At 39.2% G+C, this 24073-nt stretch overlaps 1 protein-coding gene across 12 annotated transcripts in view; it reads right to left on the bottom strand.

The window, feature by feature from the left end:
- Positions 1–24073, bottom strand: part of LOC309715687 (RNA-binding protein Musashi homolog 2) — a 270739-nt gene that overhangs the window by 245895 nt on the left and 771 nt on the right. For all 12 annotated transcript variants that reach the window (XM_082549000.1, XM_082548999.1, XM_082548995.1 and 9 more), the window contains 3 exons: positions 23800–23881; positions 23087–23171; positions 13826–13867 (listed from right to left, as the gene is read on the bottom strand). In XM_082549000.1, coding sequence (XP_082405126.1) covers positions 13826–13867; positions 23087–23171; positions 23800–23881 — 209 coding nt within the window. The remainder of the gene's footprint in view (positions 1–13825; positions 13868–23086; positions 23172–23799; positions 23882–24073) is intronic.

The raw sequence follows: 24073 nt of genomic DNA, 5'->3' as shown, positions 1-24073 counted from the left end.
TAACACCCCGTCAATTGAGATTCATCGGATGTTCGTGTTTATTCATTTACCAGTATACACATCTGCTCAGTATTACATGGGAGATTAACTAGTTCCATGTGAAGGATTTATCTGAATGGAGAGTCATCATACACCTGTATTCCCTAATGACATAGGTAAGGGCTTCCCCTTACTAAATTAGTCAACTAAGTGGTTATTACAGACTTATTCTAGTGAGGTATTTTTATTCACTCATTTTCTATTTTCTATGCTGTCTGTTCCTTACTTAAAAACTGCAGAAGAAGGAAAATGATTTTGTTTCAGAAATACCTGCCTGTTTGTGTGTAATAAAATACTTAATTTTACAGACTATTAGCAATTTACTTGAGTGCATGTATGGATTATTATGTTGTAAATGACTGTATTCATTTGACAAAAGTTAATGAAGAAAGAAGGTGAAAATAATTTGGAGCAATATAAATGCAAAGCGAACAGAAGGTCAAAGTTGGCCTAATTAAAAGTGCTATAAAATTGGCTAGTGCAATAAAATGCCGCATGTAGCTATCAATTAGAAATCACAAAATGGTCTTAGGCGGTAGCAGCAAGGAAATGAATCTGTCAACACTTTTCATTATTGTATGATAACACGGGAGAAAATTAAGTCACAAAATAACTGTTACAAGCCAAAGTTGAACTGCTTGTGATTATTTCACATTCTCGACTAGCAGGAGAGGGGAAAGGAGGGGAGAGGAGGGTTTTCTGTGTTTTTTCACCCTATTCGCTGGGATGTTTTTGCATTTCCCAACTGTGTGTCACAGGGGATCTTCTTTTAATGAATCAAGGTGAAAGCACAGGCAGTGGTCCAAATTCATGGCATTGCTTTACCACATGTAGAGCATGTAGGTGCAAGAAGACTTTTTTTTTCCTTTGGTAATTTTGCATCCAAAGATGCTGGCACAGCAGCGGCACACCTGCAGCGCAGCCGCAAAAAAAAAAAAAAAGGTTGGATTAGAAGGAATAAATTACCAGTTGATGTGGTAGAAGCCAGTGTCAATCACAGTCAATTAAATTAGGTCCCCTCATTTCTTTTAAAAGCAACAAGCTCCACACCATGTGGTTAAAGCAGTTTTACTTTAAAAGGAAGTCCAAACTGGCAGCCCCACGAAACCCTCTGAACGGAGGCAAACAGTGTGTGTGAGGTGCATAGCTGTGAGCAGCAAATATTAGAAATTGAAAAAGTGCTGGCAAGACATATGATATCCAATTTACCATTGAATTAATTCACTGGAAATACTGAAATCTCACAATTGGCACAATAAATCAAATTTGTGAACAGCCAAGCATGGCGCTGACATTACCTCTGAATATTTTCTGAGAATGGATAATGTGCAGTAATTACTTTAGTTAAGCAATGGTTTCAATTACATAGAGAACATTTAAGTCCCACCTGAAACGGTATTTAATCCTTTCTTTTGTTAAAAAAAACACTTGACTAGTATTTATGATCGGTGGAGCAACTGATACAGTCAGACTGAAAGAAACCAAGTTGCACGACAAGGTCACTAACTCAGAAAGACTGATTAATGTGTGGAGGTGATGGTTTGTTACTGTTTAGAACTATGTAAAGATAATTAGCGCTGTCTCACATGGACTACAAAGACCATCGAGCTGCAGAATTACTTATATTGTTAGGTGGTGGTGGTGGGGGGGGATTCATAACCTGCTGTCTATAATAACCACTGTTATTTTATTAATTCAACATGCACTTACTCCTTTATATTTTACAACTGCAGGACAAAGCAGCTCACAATTTATACACAAAAAAAATCGTACAGCAGAATGTTGGGTCTGTGTTTCCACAAGCCCCGCTAATTCTAGAGACTTATTCATCATGAAGAAAACAAGACAGTCGATCGATCGATTATTTGCGCAAGGGAGGCCTCGTCTGTGTCCACCACGAAAATGACCCCCAGATCTGACCTCCTCCTGCTATCTTTTATTGAGAGACAGTTCACACAAAACACGTCAGAACAAAGCCACGCCCCTTGGTTCTAAGGCAAAGCATTGTATGTATATGTGTGAATTTCTGTAAGTGTGTGTGTGTGTGTGTGTGTGTGTGTGTGTGTGTGTGTGTGTGTGCGCGTCAGACCTCCTGCTGACCAAAGGGTCGTAAACACAGGAAGCTTACATCAAAAGCACAAGGATGTGTCTGTGATAAAAGACTACAGCCCCCCACCGAGAACCTCGAGAATCTGGAGGGAAGGACAGTGGAATTTCTTTCATCATAGTTAAAACAATGTACAAATGGTGAACATAAAAATGACAAACATTTAACAATTCACTCTAACACAGAAGAAAAAAAAAGATGCTTTCTGTTACAAGGTCTATTTTGTTATTTGCAGACAGAGCACTCAAATGCTGTCTAATAAAGTCACATTTTTTGACTTCTAAGTCACAGAAGTGCATAAGGTGCACTTGGAAATGAAATCACTCTGGAGACCATTTCATTAAGCATGAAAAAGAATTGAGTTTGACTCAGTTCTGGATGCAAAAATCTGCATTTGAACACTGTTCATCCATATGAAATATTGCCTATAAGTAAAATACCCCAAACAATCACATCATACACAAAATTATCGTTTTTAATATTCTGCCACTTTTCCCCTCAATTTTTCAAGCACCATGTGATCATTATGCACTGAGTCTGTGCACTCACACTGTGTCTGATGCATGCCTCACTTTTGTGCAAGCTCACTGTTGGGTCTGTGTTTCCACAAGCCCCACTAGTTTAGAAACTTATTCTCGTTAACGACAAAAACAAGACGAACATCTTTTACTTGCTAGCAAGGGAGGCGAGGTGTCTCAGAAAGCACCCTGAATCCTACCGCAGACTGACCCCGATGACGGCCTCCTCTTGCTGCCTTTTATTGACATGACAGTTACAATACACAATACAACACAAGCACCTCCCACCGTAAACCCCCCCAATGGTTCTAAGACAAGGCACTATGTGTGTGTATGTGTAAGCATCTGTATGCATGTGCAAGAACGTGTGTGTGTGTGTGTGTGTGTGTGTGTGTGTGTGTGTGTGTGTGTCTCTCTCTCTCTGTATGCATGTGTCTCTGTTTGCATGACTTCCTGCTCACCAAAAGGATCATAAAAGCAGGAAATAACATCACAAGAAACAGATCTTCCAGATAGAATGTATCTGCAATAAAAGCCTCTCCAGCCAGTGGTCAGAGACAAAGGAATGTCTTGATCCTATAGATTGAGCTAAGACCTTACAAATTTAAGAAACACAAAGACAACATTCAACAATTAGACTTAACACTCACTGTTTTACACACATACTGACACATGCACTGTATCCTACTCATATTACATATTGCTCATTTTGAGACTATACACAAATATAAGCATTTTTCCCCTCCTTCTGGCGCCAGATTGTGTTTACATCTGAATTCTTTTCCGACTTAAATTAAATGCAAAATCTAATCTCTAGGACAGGCACATAAACAGACAAATACAAATTATGGTGAGCCCACATGAAAACACAACACAAATTTATCCAGATGATAAAATATGATGTGGCTGACACTGCCTCCAATGAAAAATTATTGGCATGAGCCAACATGTCAGCAGTATAATCGTGAATGATGTGCGGAAGAGAAAGGTCACAGCTGAGGACCGAGGCATTATGTAGAGGAACAGCTAAGCTCTTTAGCACCCTGACTTAGATGCAGTAATTCAGTATTGAAGGCTTGGTGTGTAACACATGCGTACCGTATATTTTTTAGGTACACAATATGACACATTGCAGCAGCAGCTGTCATCGTATAAAAATAAAAAATAAGCATACGACTTAAGCTCAGTGCAGAAAGTCACAGATTTTTTTTCCCCATTTAGGTTGAAAAATTATGCATTATTATGAATCTGAGAACAGACAACTCCATATAATCTAGCATAGCAGCGCAGCCTCTGCTATTATACATCTTCCCTTGTTTTACCACAACCATATGAACATATCCAGATTTTCCAAGAATACCATTAAGATTTTATGTTACGTGGGACCATTGAGAAGCATATTTGTGCCATAAAACTGAATAATAATAATTTTAAAAGACAAATGTAAACTTACATTTTTGCCTTAAAATTAAGTAATGTCAGTTTCCAAGGGGAAGGCAGTGCTCAGTGCTACAGTCACGACACAGAAAACAGTGGTTTCGACCAACATTATTTCAGCTGTGTGCAATTAGTTGCTTTGAGGGCTGTGACTACTTGCAACCAGTTGAGTCAAGTCCCCTATTTTAGAGAGACATGTCACAGACAAGCTGTGTTCATCAGACTGACTGCAATGTGTTGGTCAACTGTTTGCATTTATAAATGAAACATAAATCTGTCTGTCTAAGGCAGACAACGACTGTAGGAGATATAAACATATAAACTGTCTTGCAATCTAAAGTGGTAGTGAGGGTGTTCAAACTCTGAGGAAACAGCTGGTTGCTGCAACTACTACATACCAAAGTAAAAAGGTTCTATTATTTAAGCTAAATGCATTTTATATAACCTCAATTTAGAAGATTTTATAGTAAACTTAACTTAAGCTATCGTTAACACAGAAAAGTCTACTGTAATCAGTCTAGTTTTTTTTTTTTTTTTTTTAGAAAGCACTCATATTTGTGGATTTATAATGTGTTGAGAGGCAGAGACCTCAGTTTCTATCACATAGGCCACACAGGAACACTGGTTTTATTAACACTTGCACAACAACCATGAACATCTACACTCTTCATTAATCGCAACAGGACTCTCGGTCATTATTCTTGGCCACACAAACACTGAAAACCACAAAACACATCCACAACACTCAAAGCCTAGACATAACTGAAATAATGATCACACCACTAGTAAGTTAAAGTTAAAACATCAGCAGTCCCATGGGCATACTGCACAATATTGCATATTCATGTACAGAAGCACAAAATAGTACAAAAGAACTACTAAACACAACTGCACTTGTGAATCCAGGAAAACTCAGGCTAAGTAGGAACATTTAGTGTAAATTCAGTTAAATACACTAGCTTATATAAAACATGCATGCTTTATAAAGGACACTTGCTTTAGAACTTAGCTACAATGCATTATGCTCCTAATCTTGAAACACTTATATCCTGTTAACCTTTTTTATCTTATATCAGCACCATCTGTTTAAATGAAAAAGTAATTCACTCAAAATTTTAGCATTTTAATTAAACAACAAAGCTTTCAGTGGTTTCAGCTAATTACATAATATGTATACATTAGAGTGATAACAGATACACAGCAGTCACCTTCAACTAAAGACATTTTGCGGTGTAAAACAAAGAAAGCACAGCCGATGAGAGTGACAAGCAAAATAATAGCGCAGGTTCTCGAAATGTATAATTACAGCAAAGAATGTATTTTCATTAGTGGCTTGTTATTTGTTGTCTCATGTTTGGTTATTTTTTGAATGTTACTCAACTGACTGCATGAGAGCAGTGACAAAACAAATTATTACACTGAGAAAGGCCTTTATGTACTTATGAGTTACCTCTGTCGTGTGATCAAAGCTTGAGGAAAATGTTGTTAAATATATGCCGTGCAGCCTCCTCAACCCCTAAGCTTAGATCCAGAAATGTGTCGCAAACAAGCAGTTCAACCAGAAAAGGGCAACAAAAATCTATTGACCATCACTACTAATCACACCACCCACAATAGCACAGCTAATAACCTGACAGAGCTGTCTAGCTCAAAGAATATCAGTCTTAATCTGAAAGGTTGGTGCCCTGAAAAAAATAAATAAATAAAAAAATCAGGACAGCACATAAAAACTGAACTGTCAAACAACGTCAAAGTGAGAAAGAGCTATCTGGCGGACAAAATTCCAATATCTTACACTAGAATGACAACTGGATCCAATCATGGCAGAACACTTCAGTGAGCTGGTCAGGCATCCTTCCAGTCCGACAGACACATCCAACTCAAAATGATCACACTTAAGCTTCACTTTTATAATTACGAATCAACTGTGGATGTAGTGCGGCTGCTGAATGTTTAAAACCTTACTCCTGGAAATGAGTCACGAATAAAGCTTTAAAAAAAAAAAGAAGAAGAAAAAAACAAGACAGATTTACAAAACACAACATGTTCTGTCAGGTTTTTTTTAAATAAAATAAAAAAATAATAATAATATAAATAAATAAGGACCAGTTAAATTCAACCTCAAAACTCCAGCTAAGTCGTCTTAAAGCAATATCACACGTATAGCCTTGATGTGTACTTATTAATACAAAATAATCATATACTCAGAGATCCTCCTAAAATTTCTCCCCATTCTTCCAGTAAGAAATGCTGCTATTATAAATAGCCATAGGTCTATTTGTAATAACTTCACACATCTTGACACCCCAGAGCCTCTCTTGCTGTGGGTGCCATATGTCACTCTTTGTTGTACCGATCCCAGACAGCATGTACAAAAGCAGAACCACAGGTGTAAATTTATTGAGAAGCAATGAGAAATCAAAATTGGATGGCAAGGTAACGCGCCTGACAACACAATAGAACTCATCATCCTGATTAAGCTGGCCGTCCCTTTTTAATTATTCCCCATGTTTCATTCGAACGCGATCTCAAAGAGGTCACAGTTAAAAAATTAGAAATGCCTTCTAAAGCCCCTCCCCGATGTAATGCCTTGGATGTGTAGAGACTTGAGAGGATGGAAAAAAAAGATGTTATTGTTAAACCTTTTTTTTTTCTTTTTAATTTACAAGACCTGCCGCATTATTGTAGAGCGCTAATATCCAAGAGTGCTACAGCTGAAGAGGCCCCAAGGTCAGTGATGCTGCTGCGTTGTGCTGACCAAAGCCACTTAGATTCCTGGTGACATCGTGATCAGAAACAACTGCAAAAGCAAATCCTAATAACTAGCTGCGGTCGATTGTTTTGTAACTACAGCAACACACAAAAAAAACATCGGACAACACTAAAGTCGTTTACCATGCATATTTCAGGAAATGCATTGTTCCTTTCTAAGTACTTAAAGGCTATTTTCCAGGGAGCGAACAAAAGGTCTCCAGATGTTCTAAAATGTTTTTCCAGTAATCACAGTTTACCTTATTTCTGATCCTTTTTATTAGATTTATAAGCCCGAGAACACAGGTATAACACCGACCTGTGATGTATCTGCTCTGGTCTACCTAGTACATGTTGAACTTGTGTGTGCTTGTGTTTGTATTTCTCGTGGTACGTGTGTGTGTGTGTGTGTGTGTGTGCGCGCGCGTGTGTGTGCACAGAGGCTTTGATAAGAGGTCTTGAGAGGTATAGTGGAGGACCATGCCCTCCTCTCCTCTGCACGCCTCTCCTCTCTATCCTGGCTAGCAAGCTGTCCTCATTACTGTCAGTCAGCATCAGGTTTAGCAGTGCCAGGCTCCTGCACAGCCCTCTGTCCTCTCTGCCCTGCCAGCACTAGCCTGCCTGACGGCTGCCATTGGTAAGCATTGTAAGAGCCCCTCAATCCCCTAGAAAACCTAATTACTCTCCACCCGCAACCAAGGAGACCACAGCAGGAAAAAAAAGTGAAGCAGAGGAAAGAAGAATCGCACGCACGTACCCTCCATTTATAAGCGCAATAGCAATTATTCAAACAAAAGAAAATGCGTATTCGAATTATATTTGCAGTAAAATAAATAATAATAATAATAATAATTACACTAGCATTCACATTTACAAATCATTTATATTTCAGTTGAAGTATAAATATTGGTGGAAGGCATAAAGAAAGGAACACAGGATACATTTAGAAAGTGTGAAACATTAAAAGAGAAAAAAAAATGCACGAATCAAACTGAGCATTGCTTTGACTACCCGTTAACTGGGTCACTCAGTTGGTGATTGTGTCTGACCACCAAACAAACAGTCATTCATATGACTCTGCTCTGGCCCCATTTTCATCTGGAGCAGTTCCACCGAGGCCACTGAAAGCAAAGGAGCTGACAGGTCAGGGATTTAAACCCATCTCCAGCTTCAGCACAGCAGCCATTACCACAGGGGGAAAAAACAACTCCTTGTGTCAACCTCCATCTGAGGAGGGGCTTATTCATGTTGGCTGCACATCTGCTTTTTTCAGGGGGTGACACAAGAGTGACAGCGAAGAATTCCCATCAAGTTGCTTGTCACTTTCCTGTCGTCTTGGTCAAAGTTGTCTTTGCTTACTATCGGACTGTCTTTTGGTCTCAGTGAGGAGCATTTAGTGTCAGTTGTAAAGCCTGATTTCAAAAGTGCATTTATTTCAAGAGATAAAGAAAATATTATTTTTCTTTCAGCTGGACATCTTGGTCACTCACTGGGATAAAACCTGTGCCACAAGCCTTGAAATGCAATGTCAGGTTTGGATAATAGCCTGCACAACACAACATTCGCTCTCTTTCTTCTACTCTGTGTGCTATCTGCACAGCAGAAATTGCTTGAAAAAGAAGAAGTCTAATAGGAAATAATGTTCTTTAACACTGAAAATATTTGGGAGGGCTCACAGTCATAAAGTGACGCTCACCAAAGATAATGATCCGGCATTCTGTTGCACGAATTACATTATAGACTTTTGTCCTTGAATATTCTTTCGGACTCGTGCAGCTGTGCAGATCTGAGTTGGAACGGGGAAGCTGGTGCTTTTAATAAATTCACAGGGACATTCAAAGGGGCTGGCAGCTACGGAGGTTTCATTTTCCCAGCAGTGAGCTGTGTCATTTAAAATAAGGATCATTTTGACAAGGGGAATATCATAATGCTAAATCTAGATCAAATAACTGAGCAAGGTGTAAGACTAGATTTACAAGGCCTTGTAATCCTGAAAGACTAAGACAGAAACGGGCACAGAAAGGGAAGGATGTAGCAGTGAGGAAGAATGATAGATTGAGAGATAAAATATTAAAAGAAAACAAGCAAAGGAGACAGTTTTGTTTTCAAATGTGGATATCAAACTACCTGTTTCCAATACAGTGTGTGTACATGTGGTCACAGCACAAATGGCCTGGGGAAGGGAATGCAGCTTTGTTAGTTGACTTCATTAAAACTTGAGTCTTGAAATTTCTAGAACCTCAACACACCTGGGAGGTTTTTTCTTCTGCAAGCAGCCACACAGAGCGCAAACAGTCCCTAAGAGAGATGTGTGGAACGCAGACAAGTGGAGGAGGTTGGTGCACTGGTCAATTTACCATTCACAGAAGAAAAAAAGAAAGAAAGAGGAAAGAAAAGAGGCAAAGGAAAAAAGGGAACGTGACGTGAAAAGACAGACAGGGAGACAAAGAAGGAGGCAAAGAGAAAGGGGGGAAACTCCAGCTGTCAGAGACAGGCCAGCACTGACAGAGGGCCGTCAACAGGGAAGCCACAGTCACAGCTGCCACAATCTAAAGTAAAATTCAGGACAGTGGTTTAATGGTGGATCTGTGTGATGCCCCTAAATGATCTCAACCAGTTTACTACCACAGTTACCTATCTTGCGTGCTGATAAAGCAAGCGGTTTGCAAATCTTGAGTTTCAGTAAAGAAAACTGCAGCGGCAAGCAAAACAAGCATCTCTCAAAGTATTGTCACAGTTGCTTTTTTTGCAGTACACATTTCTTTTTTCATGCACAAAGATTCAACATCCTATAGACTCCCAGAGACGCACCGACTACCTGTTCTCAATGGCTTACATGGCAAATCCCTTTATGAGGTACAAGGGAAGGGTTACGCCCATTGCTCTGTAAATGGATGTTGCTCTTTCCTTTCATTTCCATAACAAGCCATCAGAACTCATCTCCCACTGAAGTGGCCACAGTCCCACTGGCAATTAAAATCATGCTGGGACATGCCATGGTTGTGTGTGACTCCACTGTGGGAAACAAAAGCACCAGCAGCAGCGGTAATGACGCCAACAGTTGAGTGGTAAATCTCGAGCAATGTCGGCAGAAGCCGTCTCTTTGATTTCTCCAGGAAACCCGGAGCGGGCCTCGTTTACACGTTTCAGTTTGAGCGTTACTGCAAAATATCAAACGAGAAGATCGCATGGAACAGCATCAACTCATCTCTGTCTTCTTTACTGCCTTCTATATGCAGTGGCAGTACTGAAAAGGTGGGTGGGTTGTTGATAGTTTCTCTTTATTTTTCAGAGAATTTTCAATTTCTAAACAAGCCTGAAATTTAGTTGGGGAAAAATAGCAAATCTGAACGGCAGATTTAAAACTTTAGGGGTTTGCAATAGACTTTAAAAATCTATCAAGCATCTACACTGATAACGAGACGATTATGTAATACTATCTGTCTGATTAAACCCAAAAGGTTATTAATCAGTCCCATTTTACCTTCCCATTATTGTTGTTATTAATTAGAGCAGGATGTTTCTCCACAAAAAAAGAAAACCTCCGTTTCTTACACTTATCACATCTGCTAACTAATTTCAAGATGGAAATGTAGGCAAATATTTTTACAGTTTTACAGAAAACTATAGTAAGTGGTGATGAATACATTTGGTATTCGCATCCCTTGTTCAAAAGTAACCTCATTGCAATGCATCTAAAGTACGTAAAGGTGATAATAAAATCATTTCTGTCAAAAGGGGGCAGGGATAGCTCAGTAGGTAGAGTGTTGGCCCCATGATCGGAAGGTCGGTGGTTCAAACCCACCGAACGGCTACCCTGCGGTACCCCTGAGCAAGGTACTGTCCCTACACACTGCTCCCCGGGCGCCCAATGGCTCCCCACTGCTTCACTGATTGAATGGGTTAAATGCAGAGAGGAATTTCCCCAAGGGGATCAATAAAGTATACATAAAAAGGGAAACTACACGTTGAGAATTTGCAGAGAAATCGTGGCATTCTAAGGCTACTTTTAGCAGCCTATCTAACAAAGCCATGGCTATCCCCAGCCAGGCTAAGAGGAGACGAGGCATAAATGAATGTGCATAAAGCACTTTGCATCACATCATCATTGTTTAATCCTTTCATTCTCATCTGTCAATCATCCTCAGATGCAACCTAATCCCTGAATATTTGTGGACCGGTCTATATTGATACCTTTGACATGACTTGTAAGCACAGCTTCTATTTATAATACAAAATGTTCTTTTTAAGTCATGAGATAAGCTTTAGTTGGGTGACATTATTCATTTGTAATGTGGGTGCCAGTTTGCATTTCTTTAGCCTGTTTTCTTTGATTGACAGGACCTGTGGTTATCTCCCCTCTGTGCCCTTTACCAATATTCTGGTGCAGATAGTCACAAAACCCCCCTAAGATTACTCAAATCATACATATACATGATTCTCGAACGCTGGGTGGAAATCAGAAGGAAACAGTGCTCTGTGACTTACTCGTCATATCTGCAAAAAACTGACTCGTACAAACAAAAACAAAAAAGTCAACTGTCTTATTATGACAGCAACTTACATTTCATACAATGCTGACATTAGAAACACAAAGGTTTCACGTTTGTTCTTAAACGGGACAAATGAAGGCAAACTGATTTGTCGTACATGCTACGTCAGATATGAATCAAAATAAGGGCGTGTCCACTTTCAGGTACCCCAATAATCGTCTGTCGCTTTTCTCACTGTCTCTTGACACTTGGAACTGTCCGTGTTTGGGGGCAGTGTCAGTTATGCCTGCTGATACAAGATGTTTTTCCTGTGATCCTGTCATCCCAGTGCTAACACCTTCAGTTGTTTACAGTGAAATGTCCTCTGTGTTCACCTTCACCTCCTGCCTGTTTTCAGCATTACTCTACGTGATGTACATACTGTATAGAGTTACTATGCCGCAGCGTTCGGCAGCACGAGGTCATTGGCAGGGTTCACCTGTGAGGTGATTGCTAGCCGTGAGAAAATTAACGCTGATTGGTCTCGTCACGATTTGCTCCCCGAAGCTCGTGCCGCCGAGGCAACTGCCAAGACGAGCCTCCTTAAACAAATCCCTATTCCCAGGCAGGCACACAGCGGAGTTGGGGAAAAGGGACAAAAGAAAGTATCCGCCACAGAGAGAACTTTCTAAATGGGAAGTTCTAAATTAGACTTCTTTTAAAGGTCTTTTAAAGTACAAACCCATGCAATGTTAATCTATCTGGCTTAATCCCATTGCTTTAAGATCCTTTATAATCCACATTCAATACAGCCATTTCTCTCCTCTAACAAGCTTGCCCTATAGCCATTTTATAAATCATTGGTACAAGGTTTGTGTAGTGCCACAAATTCTGTTATGGTGTCATTACTTCACTGAGTTATGAATCACGCAAGGTAGAATGACAAATATGTTTAAGACCTGTAGAACTGCTCAAAATATTGTATTTCTGTGTGAGTCATGGCAAAAAAAAAGTGGTATAATGCTCTTTTAAAAAAGATCAGCAATAACCACGACAGCAGTGGAGTTTCTGGTTCACTTAAAAACTGGAAGCATCATCAAACATCTGAGCTGTTTTACTGCACCTTGGACATTTATGAGCAGGGCTTACAGCAGACGAAGTTAAAGTGATATACTTGCCACACAAGAAAACAGAGAAACACTGGTAGTTTTTCAGCCATATGCCGATATCCTTAAGTCACCATGTGCTGTGGCTTTGAAAGTCTGCACTGCCAATTCCTTATTTGAAACCTAACCAAGTCTTTAACAATGCCTCTCTCTGATCCGGTGGAAAGGAGAAAATCTATTATCGATTTCCACCTGGTTTAGGTGGAAAAAGCCCTGATAGCGATGCTGAATAGCGCTACAGTGTGCTGTGCTATAGCCTCCACAGTAAAATCTGGGGGATGGTGTGAGAGGGCATGTCAACAAAGCCTTTGACTGTATGCCACAACACCATCTGCACATGCTGAATTTTTAATTGTCAATAGAACTGCTCAAGAACAGTAATCAAGAAGACAAAAGATAATGCGCATCATGAAGAGCCTGTACCACAGTTCCTGCGTGATTGGAGTTGGGCTTATTTTTTAAAATCACCCATTGTTTCAGTGCTAATTGTGAGAAATTCTACACGCATGCAACACAACAAAGATATTTCTTAATCACTTGTGATATTCAATCCCATTCAACTCCAGACCAACTCAACAGACTTCGAATTCAACCAGTAAATGCAATTCATCACTGTCACTGAAAAGTCACCAATCATCTCTCGCAAATTCAGTCAGGGTAATACAGGCCTGTTCACTCCAAAATATAATTCACCGTTCTGCATAATGTGCACCTTCAAAACCACATGAAAGGAAGGTCTTGATTCCACTTTCAAATAATCAGATTTCCTCCTTTCACCCAAATGTAAACGTTTCAACCAACAGCCTGCATTCTCTGCAGATATATTAGAGCCCGTCTCCTGTCAGTCATGACCCTGTCAAGTCAAGAGGCAAGTTGCCAAAGCAAGATGGTTTCACCACTTAGACTCTGATGCTTTAAACAGACAATAAAGCTTGATTTAATACTGCTGCAGACTAAAATCAGAAACCTCTGCTACAGGATTGTCATAATAAGACAGAGTTCATTTCAAAACATTTGCCACTGCAAACAGCTGTGATGAGGGATGAAATAAGCAAATCAGGATAAAAACAATGGAAAAATATTATATGGATAGAAAACAGTGGGGTAACACAGAAAATAACATAACCTTAATCATGCTGAAAATTTCCTTTAAGTCTCATGTTTTCAACTTTAATTGCTTTGGTGAAACAGCGCAGACAAGGTGAGAACAATGGGTGCAGACTATTTTTTTTTATCTCTTCGTATCTGCTGTGTGAGCACACAAAATTAGGTAAGCTAGTGACATGAGACATAATCATTTTCTTTGAGCGGGGATAGTGACCAATTTATTCTTACCTTAGGCTGGGCGCGACGGGGAAAGGCAACCTTAGGATCAATCTGAAATGAGAAAAGAATAGCAAAATTGTTGTTAAAGGATAGGCTGGTATATCTTCGGGGTGAAAAGCACCGAACAGGTGTCCACAAAGGACCCCGGGGTGAAACCGCCACACTGCCGCATTTTGACTCCTTTAGACTCATTGAGAATGTAATTACTAGTACTTCAGTGGCGGTTGTACTATAATGGGTATTTATTATATGGCTATGATGTTGGATTATTTATTTATTTATTTATTTTTAAACAGGAACCCGCAGAGAATATTTTGATCTATGAATGCGTAAATCAAGAGGAAGAACAAACCTTTCTTTTTCAAATTGCTTGAATATCTCATCAATGGCTGAGAACTTGTGAACAATGATAATAATTCATCATTTTTAAGATTTACAGAAGCTTCATAATTAACATGTACTCTTCAAACCTAGAGTCGCCTTTAAGAGCTGACAAAGTTATCACAATTACAAATTAAAGTCAATATGAATAGAACAGCAAAACAGTAAAAATAACACAGAACGAAGCCATTTCTGTAAAACGGTGGTACCGCTACATTACTGTGCCTAATCTTTGACACAGTCGGGTTAAGGATAGGGTGACGTTTCACTAAAGGGCAGACTAGGTCATGGCTCTGGGTAGCTGACAGACTACAGAGATTGGTAAGAGAACAGTGTGCCACGGTTTCCCCCTGCTATGAAAAACTGCCACACACTGAAAATGAAGGACGCCGTCCCTTCTTTGTCCTCCAGAGATCCTGAGGTCTTCGTCTTTGTCATGTTTATATCACAGCAGCTTCGCGGCAGCTTTAATCTCCATCTACGTTAAGGAGCTACTACCGGAAGTTGAAAACAATGTATAGGGAAGTGCCTGCTATGAAAGAATCATAGCCATAGAATCGATGTTGTTCAGCTAAACTACTGGCAAAGAGCACATTGATATATTTTTTAAATAAGGTTAAATCGTAGATGTATAATCTCAGTGACCAGTTCATTTGTAAACTGCAGTAAAAGAACCTGATTACTCAGTATATTAATCCCTACTGCAAAACAGCTTATCGTTTAAATTTACTGTTGGCCTATCAGCTAGCCTGGTTCCTTATAAATGATACAGGTGCACAGTTTAGTCCAGCAACTGGCTTTGTTTCCCGTCATGATTGTCACTAGGCAGACCAAAGCATTTAAAGAGAGCTGGCCAATATCACCGGCCTCATTACTCACTGTGGCAAATTATCTACAATTGATGGAGCTCAATGACACATTCTAGGCACAACACTCAGTGCACTGAGCAATGTACCATAGGAAACCACATATTAATTGCTGTAAATTACCATTTTTGTTTTTTAGGCCTAAATACTGGTGCTCCCAAATTAGCTGTTGATGCTGTATAGCAAAAACAAAGAAAGAACCTCCAGTGTTAAAATAAAGTTGGCGTGGAGACCAGCCACACCAATGTTCCGCTGGTCGTGGTCGCAGCAGAGGCCCGCTTTTATTTTAGGCAGGAATTGCTGATTGAATATGACAGGAAGAAAATGAGAGTCTGGGGCCGGTGACGCCTCCAGATATTGCCAAATAACTGGGAGGATGCGTCAGATCAGCCTGTTTCTCCATCTTGTGCTTGTTATCTCATTAGCTACATCTTCCTCATTAATTTCTCTGGTATAAAGGTATGTGGTGGGGGGGTCTCATCAACCTTGCACTTACAGTGAAGAGGAACTGTCTGAAACAGCAATGTCATCCTAAACTCTCATCGCCTGGATGCAAATTTGAATTTGAGGGGGGGAAAAAGAAAGAAAGAAAAAGAAAATCATGAAACTCTTCATGTTGTTCCATATTGTGCTACGTGTCACACTGACATATTTACAATTACTATATCAATTCTATGCATTCCTACTCTCTCTGCACAGATGGATTTATTTAAGAAAACGATATCTCATCACGCTGAGGAAAACAATGGAAAGAAAACACGAGATGAAAATTCACCATCTGCACGGATCAATTAAGCCATTGAAACTGACTACATTTTAATCTGTTTGAAGGAAAACCATGATGTGCAATGTCACTGTCATCTTCTCTGTCAGTCTCACTTATTACTGTTATCTTTCTAAATCGGGTCAAAATGAGAAATGAATTCAATAACACCTGGGCACGGTAACTCTGCTTGTAATGAATTTCATTTAAAGATTTGTCTTAGCACTTAGCCCCAGGCATAACCAATTCAAACTCAATTATTTTGTGCACCCTATTTTACCAAAGACAACACATTATGCTCTGAATACCAAAGTCCTACACTTGGTAATGTATCTTACTTTTTAAGCTTATGCAAAATATATCAAACCTCATTTTACCACACCACATAAACTAATTGTTTTTATGTCCTGCTGAGAATTTCTATTCACTATGAAGCATTTGGTCTTGAACGTGCGCATGAGAACACTTTAACACAGCATGGAAAAATCTCATGTAGTCTGTTTAAAATTATATATATATTTAAATGATTACATGCAGAGAAAAACGTTACTGCATATTGCTTAAATCTCACTCAGAGCAACGCAACCAAATTGGGCAATGAGGCCTTATTAACAAATCCTTCTGTGAAATGTAGCAGTACCTTTTTAGGTCACAAATTATGACGAATAACTCCTCTGAGGAATTTAGAACTACAAGAAGAGGAGACAAGGCAATTGTTTCCCTTTGCTTTACATATTAAAGCTTTAGGTTTTCATGTAGGAAGCGTCTTCATACCTATTGGGCAGGAGTTACCCTTTGCACTGAATGCAGCTGTATCAGAGATTATAGTGTCTCAGTTTCACCTGATACTTCCTTCCTGAAACATATTTTTTTCTTATGTAACACGCATACCATCAGGCTTGGGTTGAGTGAACTTAATGTAAGAAGTGCACCTGTTTCAGTAATTTGACTCTAGTCTGTTCTAAACTTGCATGTTTTTTTAAGCAGTAAAAAGATAAATGAATAATAGCTATTTATTAGTTTGTTTTTGCCTATGTTCTTGTTTGAGAAATGACTTTCCTTTATGATTTGTAGACAAATCTCTCTTACTGTGTCATTGCTTTCATCTTAATTTTACGACAGCTGGATGCAACAAAAATATTCGTACATTCTTTTGATTCTTGAAAGGAATTCTGGGAACAAATCATGAGATGGTAGATAAAATACGTCGAGGGTATGCAAAGAGTGTCGCTGTTGGGTAGAGGGCCAGAGCTCTGACTCAGCTCTAGCTATTTGGCTATCATACAGTAGCAACAGAACAACAACAACAACAACAACAACAAAAAACAACACTTCATTAACCCCCCTCTGAGAAATTTCTTTACTATGGAAAAATCACAAGCAATCTGACTTGGAGCTGAACGAACAATCTGCTTTAAACAGTCGAATGGTCCGGGAGATATGACTACAATATTGTATTGTAATTGAAAACATGACTGTAACTGAAGGTGTAATGTGTTCAAATGTAAACTGTAATCAAAATGCAACCGTGAAAAACAACAATAATGTGCTCACCTATTTAGCAAAATCCAAATTTCTTTTTTTTTTGTATATCGAACCAGAACAAATGTACATGCGTGTCAAATATCATTCAATTCTTTCTGAGACAAAGACAATGTATTTTTTTGTTCCGGGCTTTTATTATTGCCAACAACTGTTATCTTTAGCTGTATGTAGGATGCACAGTATGAGGTACTTTTTTTTTTGCACTGATTCAATTACAGCAGCAGTACCTGTTATGTACAATTGACTGGCAAGCACTAATGTGATGTCATTTTCCATGGACCCTGCAATCAGAGTATATGTGCCTTTAGCAATGTGGGTGTCTCAGATGAATCGTAACCATCTAACCAGTGTGCACACTCGAGTTCACGAGAACCAAGAGGCTACAGTGTCGTGCTAAAGATGCACTACTGGTGACGTACCTCACGTAGCAGTAATCTCCAGTGAAACATCTTTTGAGTATGTGCTCACCTTAGAGACCTGGCATCACCCTCACAGGACCCTTTCTTCAAATTACGTTTAGATACACCTTTGTAATATGATGCAACATGATCTCACGAAGAGCAAAAGTGGATTTCCTCAAGACATCATACAAGCAGATACGTCAATGTAATAAATGAGAACAGACCAGAAGGAATCCCCCCCACCAACCCTGCCCCATCATCTTTTTATCTTCCGCAGCCGTTTACTTAAGGGTCTCCGAGGGCTGCTTCTGCATGCGACTGTGGGAGATCAGGGCAGAGAAACAGCACATATCTTAAGTTCACATCTTACAAAAGGATTTCATATATTAATGCAGCTCCTGGGTAAACTCTCTTCCTCTCTCTTAAGACATATCTACGCTAGCATGATGATGTGGTGTTTAAGCTAAAAGGAAAAGCCTTATCAAAGCTTGCAGCTTCTCTCAATAAGTGTGTGAGCAGGTCCACAGGTGTGCGTGTGTGATAGCAATAGAATAGACAAGAAATTACAACATAAATGTTTCATATCTGTGCTGTCAATCTCTGCTGACTTTCGCCGTGGAATAACACCACGAAAAGGCAGTTTGTTATGATCCTCAAATCAGTAATGAGAATTTTACCGTCATGCTCAACAAGCAAATTGGCTATATATTTTTTTTTAATATATTTTTTTTACCTCTTAGAAATATGCAACAGCGTTACGAACATTAGCCACGTTTGCTGGTAGTAGCATAAAAATAACACTACCGCTTTGACAAACCTCTGATGACCTGTAGGAGCGGACAGGAGACAGAAACAGATACAGAAAGAACTAATAACGCCTTCAGCCATAATTAACCGCGGAAGATGGAGCACCTGCTATACTTAAACAAGAGCGAGTCAGTTTAGCTCACTGATTTGACTTTACTTCCTAACCCTATCTGATGAATGAAGCTCAGATTTGTCTGGAACAGCTGCTCTTCCCTGTCCTTTCTCCTCATTTGCTCTTGGGCTGTTTTTTGTTTTTTTTGGCTTCTCCTAAACCTCAAGCATAGGTTGACCTAAGGGTGACTTTATAAAGGCTGGATTTACCCAAGACAAAAAAAATTAAAAATAGATTCCGGGGGTGGGGGGGTGACTACATATATCATTGGGTTTTACTGGTTGAAGTGAATTAAGCTCAGAAACCCCAAACATGGTATCACACCATCAAATCTTACATTAAAAAAAATAAACCCATATATGCCTTTGTAACAACTTCACATAAGAATAAAAGATTTATATCGCTCAAATCAATATACTGTTATGTCTGAGATAAAAATTGATGATGTCCTTCTTCATACAGGCCTGACTTGAAACATCTTCAGCAACAGATGCTCTGAGTTGTACATTTATAAACTGAACAAAGCATCATGAAAAATGGTAAATATGTTCTGAATTACCAGCATGTGTGTTTTGAAGCCCCCAGGCTTTGCTTCCCCATATGTCTCATTCACATTCATTCTAGGCTAGAGTGTTTTCATAACCGGACAAAAAGTAGAGCACACAGTCAAAAGAAAACATTAATACCAAATAAAGAAGCATATGAAACCAGCGTTGGTGTGCCTGTCTTCTTTAAGTTGGGAGTAAAACTGATTCTATAGCACTCCTGATCTCAACACTAGGGAAATTTTATGTTTAAATCCAAGTGGGGTTTGCAGTTGATCTAAAAGTACATCAGACTAAATAAAATACCATCTGCGTTTGTGTTTGTGACACTGATGTAATACTGAAAAAATATTAGATTTAAAATAACAGAGCTAAAAACATCCATATGATTTTGGCTTTACACTTTCACTACACAGCTAATACGACCTAACTTCCTGTCATTGCACCTTCAGCCATTCTGACTTTTTTCCAAGGTTACCGAGGACAGACAAACCACTAAGGATTCGTTCAGGCACTGCAAACGAGGGAGACCTGTATCAACCCAACATCTGCAAACACATCAAGACCATCCATATTTGCTGGACCGGTTCATTTTTCCCCCATTGCCACTGAGCAACTTTCTCAGAGATATGATAGATCCTAATGCAATGCGATCTTGATAGTGTGAATGTTAAGATATACAACAGCACCGCAGATACAGCGCAGTGACTAATGGTGAGAAAGACGATACAGACAGCCGCCTTAGGTTTGTAATCTTCTACTGCACACTGACGGGTAAACAACAGCACGTTAGCAGCTGGGAAATATAAATGTCTGCATGCATTTGAGTCAGCAGAATCGTTGGTTTGTCAATTATGCCGTCAAACACTCAGCCAGTGATAAAAATGTCCAGCAAGAAAACACAAACAAAACAACAATCTGCTACACTTTATTTTACTAAAGCTATTGATTACCTCCATTATTACAGGATTTTCAGTATCATCCATATTTTCAGATTTATGGGTGCGATGAAAAACTACAACGCCACCAGCAACAAGAGGCGAGTATGCAAAACAAAACTGGCTTCTTTTTTTTTTAATATAGTCGGGGTCCCTAAATGATTATCTTATGCTCTTACAGCCCGGCGGATTAAGAGTTAAGACATCGACCATGCAATCACAAAACTGCCTGATCGAGTCTGGCCAGGTCTATCGCCTCATTTCCTGTCAGCTGTCTATTGTATACTATCTAACAATCAAGGGGGAAAAAAACATCACCAAAATTACTAAAATAATTCACTTCCAAAGCATAATGATTTCACACAGGCCACTATTCAGGCTTAATGATGATTCAATGTCAGACTTTAAAATGTCACCATTCAGTTCTCGTGCATTTCAAATCTCAATTATAAGTGTGCCAAATGTGATCTAAAGCCTACAATACGTGTGACATAATACCACTGTTTGTGTGCATATCTGTAGCCAAAGAACAAAGTGTATCCATAACTTGCTATACAGACATGCAACAGATAACAAGATTTAGTGTTGCTGCACGACAGTTATTATACTTTAGCAGAGCAAGAGAAAATACTATTTAACTCAATTATTATACATAAGAGGTCCCACATTGTTTTAATAATGGGATTAAATTCTGCCTACAAATAGTCTAAATATTACAATCTAAAAAAAAAAAGAAAAGAAAAAAAAAAAGAACCAACCGATTTTTCTTGTGGGCAAAAAAAGGAGCTTTTTTGCAATCAAGAAATCAGCTGTAACACAAGTGGTTTGAGACTGCAATTTTAACAGGTCATTAATGTAATCCCATGAATATTGTAACATATGTTAGCGGTATTAAAAATACACAAGAAATTAAACTGTTTCCTGCTGGCACTGCTCTCAAAGTGCCTTTGGGCAAGGCAATTAAAGCAACAACTGCTCTATTTATCAGACATCAGTAATAGACTGCTGCAGCACAGGCCAACTCTCAGGTGTAAGCATATATATTTACGTGCTCTCCTCCGTTATTCATACCCCCCATGACCTTTGCTGTAAATATATATGCTGTCAAGCTGTCACAAAGCTGCTCATTCAAAATGTCAGACTTGAAGTTATCAAACTGCTCTAGATTCTGCATCAAAGTATGTTTATATCTCCAACCCTTCAAGCAGCCCCCGTAAAGTGCTTCTAAGTATTCCCCTCTGAAGAGGTTCTGCAAGTTTTGCAATGTCATCGGCCTGACTTAACGGTCATTTTAATGCTAAAAAACCTTGCCCTTGCTCTATAGTTGCTACGTCACAACATAACCCCACCGAGTGTCCTTGTCTCCCTCATTTGCATAACACAGTAACAGAGCTGATAGCAGTGAAGACATAACATATAAACACTAAGCACGAGGTGAATGAGAGATTACCGGAAACTTAAAAAAAAAAAAAGCATAACACAAAATATCTAATAGGCTGAAGAAAAAAAAAAAAAATCACACGCACTAAAAAATTTTAAGTACAAGTGTGTGTTATGTGCCTTTTTTGATGAAGGCAAATTGCTTATTTTTAGACTAACAGAAAAATGAACCCCCCCCATAAACCCTTCTGAAGAATCAAACCTCCACCGATGAGCTGAAAACTGTCCAAAAAAGCTCCCCAAAAATAATGACAATAATAATGATTATAAAAAGAATATTCAAAATAATAATAATAATAGCAATAATATGAGCAGCCACATTATTACAAACCTCGCAGCTTAGAAAAAATTGGAAGGAATATAAAGTAAGGTCTGCCACCCAACAAACAGCAGGTTTCTCAGCTCTGTGCCAATCACACTCAAGCTCAGGAATGAGCAGTGAATTCTTACATTTACATTACTTGCCTTATCCTACGCAGACTTGTAGATTGCACATTATTATACACTGCTACCTGAAGTATAATCTATTTATCTTCCAAAATCCTTAAAAAAATATTTCCTCCCAGTGTAAAGTTGGCTTCAGCCGAGGGAGCGCGCACAGTACATTTCCTCGATATGCACCATTCCATTACTGTAACTATTGCTGGCATATCTGGATTCGATAAAATATAATTGCAGCTGAACCATATCTAATCCAGCGCATCGTATAATCTTTAATTATTCCTCTGGTGACGAATTTCAACAAATTTCAGAATGCTTGGCAGTCATTAAACCTAAGTGCATGAGTGTATGTATATGTGCACTGGATTAATGACCTTACTTAAGTAAATCAGACAACTCTTTAAAAACTACACATGCACTCTTAAAGTATTTGACACGATACTCCTGACTGATTGTTACCTCACTAATGCATTTATGTATTCTGATTATCATACATTACAGTAATTAGTTTGAATATACTGGCAGCTTAAAAATGTATTAATTTATATTTAATTTGTTTAATCTCTAATATAGGGCTCAAACCTTTCAGACTCAAAGTATCTGCTAATCGGGCACGATATGATACAATATCTGCTGGATCAAACAGCAGCAAGGCAGCAGTCCTGAGACAGCACGCCCTTGTGTGTCCACATGAGATATAGGCACACTGCCACATGTGGCTGCAGCAAAGAAGGGGGCGTGTCTGGCCCCATTCAGCCAGAGAAGTAAAAGTGAACACATGTAATATTCACCCCAGAGTTGTGTTTTATTTTATTGCCAGGCTCTCTGTGGAAGAGACCAGCACACATTTAGCCACTGTGCGTGACCTTGATCGACACAGCCTGTCAACCTAAGAAGTGTCCCCCCCCCCCCTCGCCTACCGCACCACCCACAAGGCCCTACTTAGGCAGTAAAAAGTCTCAGTTGGCAGAGCAGCGTAAACACAAAACGTGAAATGAACTCTGGTGTAAGAACAAATGAAATCAACTCACCGTCTTTGAGTCTAATTCGTGGTGTTGTTGAGCTAAGACTTTATCTACACTGGCAGCATCTGTAAATGTTACAAACCCAAATCCTCTGCAAAACAAAGACACAGAGAGGACAAGAACATACGTGTTAATAATAATTTAACATTGCATACATATTAAAAAATTACACCCCCACCCCTTGCAAATATAAATTTAACATGCAACTTGCAAATAATAAACCTGCATTAACAGTGTGAACAACAATCCCTATGAGCCACAACAACATTTCTCTGCAAATATACATTTCTAATCCAGATTACGACCAGTCCTGTGGCAGATTTTGGGAAAAGCAAAAACACAAAAAACAAAAACAAAACTGAGGACAGTGCTCATCATTATTTGCTACGTTACAATATGAGGCGACTAGACACACACAGCAAAAAAAAAAAAACTGTGGTGCAGTCACAAAGTCAATGTCAAATTGCATTCGGCCGCAGCTTTACAGCAGTGAGCATTTAAGCTTATCTGGCTTGCTGTGAAACCACACGCAGGCGCGCGCGCACGGGGACACACACACACGTACACACACAGACATACGCGCGCGAGAACACGAACACATGGGCGCGCGGGCACACAAAACACACATACACGCTGGATTAAACACTGAGCACGGTCAAAGTAAAGCGATATCGCTATGTGCACTGGAAAGGGAAAAGTAAGAAAAGCCCTGTATTTACCTTGAACGTTTTGTCGTGGGGTCTCTCATCACCATACATTCTCTTATTTCTCCGAATTTACTAAAATAGTCTCTAAGGCTGTCTGTGAATAGAGAGAAGAAGAAAAAAAATATGTCGGGTCATTTTGACAGAAACATATGGACATGCTGTTGTCACTGTATTTCAAAAATACCCCGCGATGCGCATAGGGGTCGAATAGAGGACTTCAGATGGACGGAGATCAAAAATAACATCGTGCGCACACACTACTGAGATATCCCATACAGTACACTAC

Source organism: Aulonocara stuartgranti, assembly GCF_965226115.1.
Source record: "Aulonocara stuartgranti genome assembly, chromosome: 10".
Lineage (NCBI taxonomy): Eukaryota > Metazoa > Chordata > Actinopteri > Cichliformes > Cichlidae > Aulonocara > Aulonocara stuartgranti.
The sequence above is the reverse complement of the archived record's forward strand: the minus strand, read 5'-3'. Positions and strand labels throughout refer to the sequence as shown.